Below are 9,370 nucleotides of genomic sequence, written 5' to 3' on the forward strand. Positions count from 1 at the left end.
CTTCCTGTCTTTCTTTTTCCAGGTTGTTATGATTTGGATGTGAGATGTCCCTCAAAAAATCACATGTGAGACAATGCAAGAAGGTTCAGAGGACAAATGATTGGGTTATGAAAGCCTTAAGACAGTCAATGAATTAGCCCCCTGATAGGGATTAACTGAGTGGAAACTGAAGGTGGATAGAGTGTGGCTGGAGGAGGTGGCAGTGGGGGTGTGGATTGGGGGGTATATGTTTTGTATCTAGTGAGTTGAATCTCTCTGCTTTCTGATCATCATATGAGCTACTTCCCTCCACCACACTCTTCCACCATGATGTTCTGCCTCACTTGGAGCCCCAAGGAATGGAGCTGGTCTGATACTTCTGAAACTGATACTTCTGAAACTGTGAGCCTCCAAATAAACTCTTCCTCCCCTACAATTGCTCTGGTCAGATCTTTTAGTCACAGCAGCGAAAAAGGTGACTAAAACACAGGCTGTGTCCTGGAAACCTGGCCCTAAGACACTAGAAGCCTCTGTCTTAAGCATAGACCTTTAGCAACAGCCCTTGTTTGAGGCTCGGGCTCAGACTGGTAGCTACTGGGAGGGGACACCTGGCATTCCCTAGCTTAGACAGGAGTATAGGTGTGAGGGATGGGCCACGGCTGGAACAACACATCTGGATCTAGGGCAAGGAGGGTGGGGTGGGCGTGTTAGTGCAGGTACCACGATAATCTGAGAAAAGAGAATAAATCCTCATCTGGGAAAAGGGCAGACCTTTTAGGAGACCAACATTTGAGAAATAATTAAAAAGATAAATTCAACAGAGCCCGGCGATTGATTTGACATTGAGAAGGAAATGGGGCCCCCAAGGATGATTCCAAGACTTGAAAAGAATCTGCAATAGCCATTTCTTTTTATCCTGTAGCTTCCTGCAGGAATAGCCACTGCGTTCCTTACCACCACACCCCCAAGTTCATTACCGACTTCCGGCGACCTTAGGTTCTGCGCTGTGCTCAGAGGCACATGGTCTGGTCTTGAAGACAAACATCAATCAGTACAGGCCACCGGATAAGGGATGCTCTGGGACGGGGGGTGGGGGTGGGGTTAGAGGAGCTGTCACAGCAAGACATTTTAGCGGGTTCTCCCGAGAAGAACAGGTGTTTGTCAGGATGGCGACGGGTGGGCAAAGAGAATAAGGGTTGGAAGTAAAGAAAGAGGAAGCGCAATAAGATGGAAGATGCCGAGTGGCAAACAAGGGGGTGTGAGCGAGAGGATCAGTGTGTGACGCGCCAGGTCGGGTAGCACGTTGAAATTGGTACTGGAGTTAGAATTTATAGCCCGGTCAACCCGGGAAGATGTGATACCTACTGCGCTAATGCACAGGTCACCCTGGCCCGTATTTACAACGTTGGGTTAGCTGGTGCGACCCCAGGGAAGGCAGCCGGAAGCTCCCGGTGGTGAAGGCGAGGGGAGGGGGTGCTCGTAACAGGGACCCGCAAGTCCGGGTACCCTAGTCTCTGCGAAGCGGCGGCTTTGGGCGGAACCATTCTCCGGAGATGGAAAGGGGAGGAGAAATCCTTCACTATGAACCCAAACCAGCGGAACCCGCGGGAAATACACCCAACTCTTTCCCTCTCTCTTTCTTTACGCAATCCCTCTATTTCTGCACCACTTGTTTCTTTCCTGTGCGATTCCGAGTTTCGGGTACCACTAGTTGCTCCTTGGCTACCCCCTCTTCCAATCGTGGTACAGCCCGGGGGCGCCAGCTCCGGGCACAGGTTATAAAGGCTCGGCTGCGGCAGCGGACTGCGGACTCAAGATGCGCCCCAAAGAGCAGGGACAGGGCTGCGCCGGGGATGGGCCGGGGTCTGGTTCCGGGCCCGGTTCCGGGCCCGGTTCCGGGGACCCAGCAACAGTTACCCCGGCTCCCCCGCCGGTAGCCAGTCCTACTCCAGAGCCCGAGCCCGCCCCTACGCAGGCACCGGGGACTGGACAGGGGACAGGTTCCCGAGCAGCCTCAGGATCCCAATCCGGATCTCGCCCGGCCTCCCAGGCTGGAGCCAAGACCGGAGCCCAGCGCCCATCTGGCCAGTCCGTGCCGGATAACTCGGATGCGCCGTGGACCCGCTTTATATTCCAAGGGCCCTATGGTCCCAAGGCCACTGGCCTGGGGACTGGAAAGGCGGCGAGCATCTGGAAGACACCTGCCGCCTACATTGGCAGGCGTCCTGGGGTGTCCGGCCCTGCGCGCGCCGCATTCATTCGAGAACTGGAAGAAGGTAACCTGGGTCCCCGAGATCCCGGAGCGGGTGGGACTAGGACAGCTCCAGGGAAGAGGGGGTTCTGTCGGGCCAGGCGCCTCGCCCTCTCTGGTACTGTCTCATCCCTCCATCATCCCCGCGATGTCACTTTCTTCGATGCCTGTCTGGTCGTGGCTTCCTCATCTCCCATCTCTGTGGGTCTCTGGTTTTTGTCAGTGCGTCAGGTCCAGGGCCAGCGCTCTTCCCCGCCCCCTCTTCGCGCCTGTTGCTGCGGCAGATCTGCGCACTCTCAGTGCCCCCTCCCCGTCTACCGCAGTGCCAGCAGAGGGGCGGGGGCTGCGGGAGGGCGCTGCCGGGCGAGCTCTGAGCTTGCGCTGGCCCGCGGGGCTCTCCGGCGGTGGAGAGGTGGGCGGGCGGAGCGGAGCTGGAGCTTCGGCTACTTCTTTGCTGCCAGGGTCCTGATTACGCCTTCCTCCGCCGGGGAAGTGGGCGGGGCCTTGGGCTTCTGCTCCTCCTCTTTCTCCCACCTTTTTCTGCGCTAGGGCAGCCGTCTGCATTGGTTCTAGAGGCTTAGGTGCCTTTCAATCAGTGCTGGAGAAGTCTCCTCATCCTCTCTTCTGAACAGGCAACAGGTGTGGGGTGGGTGACTGCGTATTTTTATGACCCAGGAGGCTCTGGTGAGCTGGCTAAGCTGCCTGCTGGGTAAGGGGTGATGAGTCAGTCTTTTGGGGGCAGGAAGGGAGCTCCATCTTCTCTCTCCATGACCCTGGGTGTTGAGGGGAGCAGTGAGCTGTGGGTAGCATATGCTACATTCCTGACATGGTGGGGCTTTCTCTCCCCATCCCCACCTTTTGCAGCGCTCTGTCCTAACCTACCTCCAGTCAAGAAGATCACCCAAGAAGATATCAAAGTGATGTTATATTTGCTAGAGGAGGTGGGTACCACCTTCCCCACCCAAAGCCAGCTCCAGACCTTAGCCTGGTGCCCATTTTAATTTTACCCTGTGTGTGGTATGGTTCTGGGTCTTGTCTGTTTCCTGCCTGCCCCCCCTTGGGGGGCGGTCAAGCTGAAGGTCCCTCTCCTGGAAGGCATGTAGCTTGGGCCTCTTTTTTCCATAAGGAAAAACCGAGTCAGGCCCCACAGGAGATTAACGGTACTCTCTGGATTGGTACCTGGAGAACTAGGGGATGGGGATGGTTTCTCCCAGGGGCCTAGCCTCCTGCTGATCCCTTTGTACCCCTAACTTCTTCCAACTGTCTGGGAGGGCCCAGAAACTCTGAAGGTATACCCTATGGGTGGTGGTCCCTCTGCAGAGAGAGCGGGACCTGAATACGGCAGCTCGCATTGGCCAGTCTCTGGTGAAACAGAACAGTGTTTTGATGGAGGAGAACAGCAAGCTGGAAGCCATGCTGGGCTCGGCCAGGGAGGAGGTAACTGGCAGGGGAGGAGGGGGTGGGGGTTGGTCTGCACCCTTCTCACGTCAGCACCTGCTCCTGTGTGCCTGTCTACTCCCTGACCCTTGGCTCCTGTCCTCCTGCCAGATTTTACACCTCAGACACCAGGTGAACTTGCGGGATGACCTCCTTCAGCTCTATTCAGACTCTGAGGATGAGGATGAGGATGAAGAAGAGGAGGAGGAAGAAGAGAATGAAGAAGAGGAACATGAAGGAGAGGAAGAGCGACAGCATGATCATCCCTATGATGCCCGCAAGCCGTGAGCATCTCGCCCTTGCACCTGGGCGTTCCTTCCCTTTTCTGAGCCTCTTGGTTCCTTGGTAAAGGGGATCACAGGCAGCGTATCTGCTAGTGGGGTTGCTGGGACTCACTGAGACCACATTCTTAGCCCTGGTGTGTAAAGCCCTGGATGAGATGGAAACTGGGAACTCCACTCCTTTGTGTCTTGACTTCCATTGCTCTCTCCCCAGGACCCCTCAGGAGGAGTCCCGGCACCACTGCCCACAGCTGGAAGCCCTGCAGAAGAAGCTGAGGATGCTGGAGGAGGAGAACGACCAGCTGAGAGAGGAGGTGAAGACCTGGGAGGAGGGCAGGCCCTGGGCAGTGGGTGATGATGGCCCTGCCCCTTCCTCTCTCCCTCCCTCCAGGCCTCTCAACTGGACACCCTGGAGGATGAGGAGCAGATGCTCATCCTGGAATGTGTGGAGCAGTTTTGTACGTGATTTTGTAACTCGGGTAGGGGGCTGTCTTAAGGAGTGGAGGGAAGAAGCTGGGATTTGGAGTATAGAGACCTGAGTTCAAATCCTGGTTCTGGGACTTCGTAGCTGTGTAAGCTTGGACAAGTTCCTTGATCTCTCAGAACCTTCATCTTTAGAATGGGGATTAATGATCCCATCCCACTGCCCAGGCTGATCTCCCCAGGGTTTATGAAAATCAAGAGAGCAACACCTGAGGATGTGCTTTGTGCAAATTGTAAAGAGTGTGCCAAAGCCACACGGCTACTTGAAGCCTGTTTCCTTTGTTATTTAGGGGAGCAAGGAGGGAGCCAGGAGCTGCCAGAGGCCAGGCACCCAGGGCTGAGCTAGTTCAGAGTCATGTGTGGGTGGGTAGGTGGGTGGCATGCTGGTGTCATTCTATGTACTATATTTATGCAGATGGGCAGGCCCAGTGTTTGTTCCCGAGGAGCTCAAGTCTGGTCCCTGAGATATAAAGACAGTACCTGAGCTCATGCTGTCCTCTCACCCCAAGCCTGGCCTTCCTTCTCTCTGGGTTTCACAGCTTCCCGAGTGGCCCCTTGGGTCCCCAAGTTTTGTTGCTTCTACCTCCTATGAATCTCAAGTCTCTTTCCTCCCTGAGATTCTGGCTACATCTATCCCAGGACACTTGTGCTCTTCTAGGCCCTTCTGCATACAGCACAAATGAGTTTTCTTGAGTTTCAGGGATTGAACCCAGGGCTGCTTAACCACTGAGCCCCATTATTATTATTATTATTATTATTATTATTATTTTGAGACAGGATCTTGCTAAGTGGCTTAGGGCCTCACTCAACTGCTGAGGTTGGCTTTGAACTTGCAATCCTCCTGCCTCAGTTTCCTGAGCTGGCTCAAATGAGTTTTCTAAAATCTGACCATATCAGCCCTCTGCCTAAAACCCCCCAAATAGCTTCCTACTGGACAAAGGATAACCCCACTGCCCTGAACACACCCCTCCACTGTCTGATGATTGCTTCTGAGCCTTTCTACTTTCCGCTTGGACTTGTTTCTTCTTTTCTTTGCCTGGTGGAGCCCTACCTGCCCTGTGGTCTCAGTGTGGTTCTTTCTTCCCAGAACCTTTCCCAGACCTTGTAAGGCTCGGTGGGGTGCACAGCTTGCCCTCTCCCATGTAGCCCATATTATGCATTACTATGAGTTCTTTCCCCCAACTGTATCCCCAATAGACTTGAGCTCAGTATGGGCTGGGACCAGGTCTTGTCGACCATGTACCCTGGTGTCTCTGTCACTGTCATAAACATTTATTGACAAGATCTGAGTGAGGAACACCAAGCCCTGTGGGACTCCTTGGCCCTCGGGGGGGGGGGGGGGTTGAGGGGCCGGGACAGACAGGCCCAAGGGAGCTGGGGCTGACCTGAACCCCGTCCCTAGCCGAGGCCAGCCAACAGATGGCCGAGCTGTCAGAGGTGCTGGTGCTCAGACTGGAGAACTATGAACGGCAGCAGAAGGAGATTACCCAGCTGCAGGCCCAGATCGCGAAGCTGCAGCAGCGCTGCCAGTCGGTGGGTTGGAGTGTGGGGATCTCCCCAACCTGTCCAGGCCGTGGGACCCTAGCCTCCTTCTCCCTGCCCCCGCCTCATGGTCTCCACCAGGCCCAACATCTCTGTGTGGGTGTTGGTGGAGATGCCAGAGAACTGCTCATCATGCCCACTCACTGTCCAAGGAGGGGATCACGGCCCCTCTCAGACTCTCCCAGGCCTCATGACTCCCCTAACTTATATGTCAAGGGCTGCCAAACCCTCCCTGATGTGCCTGGTAGAGTGGGGTGGGATGCATGTGCCTGGCATGGGGAGACCTTGGTGGGGCTCATGGGCTCTGGGTTCTTGCAGTATGGGGCTGAGACTGAGAAGCTGCAGCATCAGCTGGCCTCGGAGAAGGGAGTCCATGTGCACCCCCAGGAAGAGGTGAGGTGCCCCATTCTCTTCCTACCCTTGAGAGCCCCTGGCCTGAAGCAGAGACCTGAAGCCCTTGGCAGCTGCCTGGCTCTCCTAAGAGGACCAGCAGCTTTCAGGCAGGGACCGGGTCTTGTCCTTTTCTGCTCCCTTCCTTTCTGACCCAACTGGCAGGTCAGTTGAGGTCTGGGTGGAACAGGGTGCAAGGACCTGCCCAGGGTCACCCTGGGTGCTGCTCTTTGGATCTGGAACCTAGGCCTCATGCCTCTTGGCCTTAGAGTCCCAACACAGCCTCTGGTTGGGCTCCCAACTGCAGGACCTGCGGGAGAAGTATGCGGACTGCGGGGGTGTAGTGTTTGAGCGCCCGGAGGAGGTGAAGACCCTCCGCCAACATGCTGTGGCACCCCCTGGCTCTGTCACCCACTATGCGTACACTGTGCCTCTGGTGAGGACCCTCCTCGACTCTGTATGCGACTACCTTCATGTGCCCTGTGTCTCTGCTCTCAGTCCCTTTCTGTGTCTGAGTGTGGATAGGGGCCCTGGGGGTTCTTCTGTCTTCTGCCAATGTCCCTCGTCTCCACTGTAGGGGGCAATTCCAAATCTCCCACAGACCCTGGCTGAGGAGCTCAGAACGTCTCTAAGGAGGATCATTTCGGACCCTGCATATTTTATGGGCAGGTGTGTTTCTGGGACCCCAGATCCTGGCCTGGCTGTGCTCACCCTGGCTTACCTAGTGGGTGAGCTTTCCTGGAGTGGGAGGGGTTGGCCTGCATGCTCTGCCCTGGCATGCTTCCCTGCCTCCCTGTACCACCCAGCCCTGTACCACCCAGCCCCCTCTGCCTCCCTGTACCACCCAGCCCCCTCCTCTGTTGACACAGTCTGAGATGCATCATTTGTCCCTGGGATTTTTTGGCGTGACTGGGGCCCCAGGGACTTGCAGTTTCAGCTCCATTGCCTCAGTATGCTGAAGGTCCTTTTCTCTGTTAAGGAATTATGGGATGCCCGCACGGGAAACGTCCAACCTGGGGTAAGCTGGCCATCTCCCATCATCTTACCTGTCAGCAGCCAGGTAGCCACGTGCAGCTGCTTCTGTGACCCTAGGACTCTAGGGAAGGCCCTGTTCTCTGGGCCCACTGGACTGAGAGTTGTTCTGGGAAGGAGTTGCTCCCTTTTCCTTCAAGTGTTGTCCCTTATGTGGCTTGAACTTGCAATCCTCCTGCCTCAGTTTCCTGAGATTACAGGTGTGCGCTACTTAAGGCTGCTCTAAGTGGGGACCAAGGCTTTCCCTTCATCTGACCAGGAACTAAGAGGCAAATGACCTGGGATAGATCATCTGGGACTCAGTCTCTTTCCCATGAGTCCTTGGGCAAGTTACTTGACCTGTCTGAGCCTTTCTTTTTTTTTTTTTAAAGAGAGAGAGAGAATTTTTTAAATATTTATTTTTTAGTTTTCGGCGGACACAACACCTTTGTTTGTATGTAGTGCTGAGGATCGAACCTGGGCAGCACGCATGCCAGGCGAGCGCGCTACCGCTTGAGCCACATCCCCAGCCCCACTGTCTGAGCCTTTCTACAATGGATTTGTTCCTATGGCAACTAGCTGGGGGGTGGGCTGTGAATATCCCTGCTGGTCACTTCCTTGCAATAGGGTAGGGGATATAGGAGAAAGTGGGGCCGATGCAGAGTTGGTGGCTTTTCTTCTGGGGCAAGGGCTGGGTGTGTGAATCCTTGAAGCTAGTTCTCAGCTCCCCTCTTCTCTGGCTGGGACAGACCTTGGGAGGAACCCTCAGTTTCTATGCAGGCCAGGGCAGGGTCAGGAGAGCTCGTAGAGGATGGGGTGGTCCTGCTGGTTGGACTTTGCTCCTCGGCCCCTTTGGTGGGAGAGTCCAGGGGGAGTGGAGGAGGGGCCAGTGGCATATGGAACTATGTCACTGTCTCCCTGCCCAGATATGACCCCCGCTACAGGGAGGAGCGAAAGCAGGAGCAGGAATTCGAGGCTGAGCAGGGCTTGATGCCTGCGGAGAATCTCATGCCGCCTGAAGATTTTGAGCCTGCAGAGGAGTTGGTGCCTGAAGAGGAGCTGGGGGCCACAGAGGAGGTGGGACCAGCTGAGGAAGGACTGTCAGAAGATGCTGAGTTAGTGTCTGAGGACACTGAGGCCTGGGAGGAGGTGGAGCCCGAGGTGGATGAGGCCACGCGGATGAATGTGGTGACCTCAGCACTGGAGGCCAGTGGCCTGGGCCCTTCTCGCCTGGACATGAAGTATGTCCTCCAGCAACTAGCCAACTGGCAAGATGCCCATTACAGGCGGCAGCTGAAGCAGAAGATGCGCCAGAAAGAAGAGCTCTCCCGCGATGGCCTCCCTCCAACCAGCCGGACCAGCTGCAGATCATCCAGCCGATGAGAGGGGAGGGTAGGCGAGCCTCCAAGTGCTCACTTACCCCATCCCGGCCCCACCCAGCGTGCTGATTTGCATGGACTCTGCATATCATTTGCATAGGTACCTCAGGTCCCCCTCAAGGGGAACTGTGGTCCCAATGCTCGTTTTGTGGAATCTGCTTAGAAGTCCAGCTTTCCACCCACTTTTCTCCTGCGGGCTGGACTGGGGGTCAGGGCTGGGACTGTGTCCCCCAGTGCTCCTCAGCTTCCTATCTGCCCACCCCTCCCCAACCCTCGGCCCTACCCACTCTGTCCCCAGGGCTCCCCAACCCTGCAGCAGTAGCCCCGGTTGCCCACCCAGGACTGGAGGCCGGAGGAGGACAGGGCCAGCCACCCTCCCAGGGGCTGGGAGGAAAAGGGGCCTTTGGGGCCACTGAGGCAGGTCATTGATATGAAGGCCTTCAGTAGCAAGGGCCACAGCTGGAGAAGTCCCCTGGGTGAGTCTGGAGGTGGACTAGTTTACCTGCAGGGTGGTGGGTGAGTCAGGGTCTCCTCTCCCCAGCTAGAAACCCCACATTTGGGGAGCTGGACCTGCTGAGCAAGAGCCTTCTAGGTCCACCTGTAAGGAGTTCTCAGAG

At 56.1% G+C, this 9,370-nt stretch overlaps 1 protein-coding gene across 2 annotated transcripts; it reads left to right on the forward strand.

Annotated features, from left to right (window-relative positions):
• The first annotated feature begins 1,795 nt into the window (after positions 1-1,795).
• Positions 1,796-9,075, forward strand: Hap1 (huntingtin associated protein 1). 2 transcript variants are annotated; one of them, XM_076870727.1, is made up of 12 exons: positions 1,796-2,255; positions 3,095-3,171; positions 3,551-3,667; positions 3,779-3,951; positions 4,163-4,262; positions 4,340-4,406; positions 5,834-5,964; positions 6,292-6,348; positions 6,635-6,799; positions 6,941-7,032; positions 8,301-8,693; positions 9,021-9,075. In XM_076870727.1, the coding sequence occupies exons 1-12, from the start codon at positions 1,796-1,798 to the stop codon at positions 9,073-9,075; spliced, it is 1,887 nt and encodes a 628-aa protein (XP_076726842.1). The 2 variants fall into 2 exon arrangements, with proteins under 2 accessions (XP_076726842.1, XP_076726843.1); XM_076870728.1 differs by having other exon boundaries at positions 8,319-8,693.
• The last annotated feature ends 295 nt before the right edge of the window (positions 9,076-9,370 follow it).

The sequence above is a fragment of the Callospermophilus lateralis genome, chromosome 11, assembly GCF_048772815.1.
Source record: "Callospermophilus lateralis isolate mCalLat2 chromosome 11, mCalLat2.hap1, whole genome shotgun sequence".
Lineage (NCBI taxonomy): Eukaryota > Metazoa > Chordata > Mammalia > Rodentia > Sciuridae > Callospermophilus > Callospermophilus lateralis.

What these genes read in the sequence shown, in the direction of transcription:
- Hap1 (XM_076870727.1), top strand. Translation starts at nt 1,796, where the DNA reads ATGCGCCCCAAAGAGCAGGGACAGGGCTGCGCCGGGGATGGGCCGGGG. An exon ending in TGCAGCAGCGCTGCCAGTCG is followed by an intron (nt 5,965 to 6,291) that starts GTGGGTTGGAGT and finishes GGGTTCTTGCAG; the next exon opens with TATGGGGCTGAGACTGAGAA. An exon ending in CCTCGGAGAAGGGAGTCCAT is followed by an intron (nt 6,349 to 6,634) that starts GTGCACCCCCAG and finishes TTGGCCTTAGAG; the next exon opens with TCCCAACACAGCCTCTGGTT.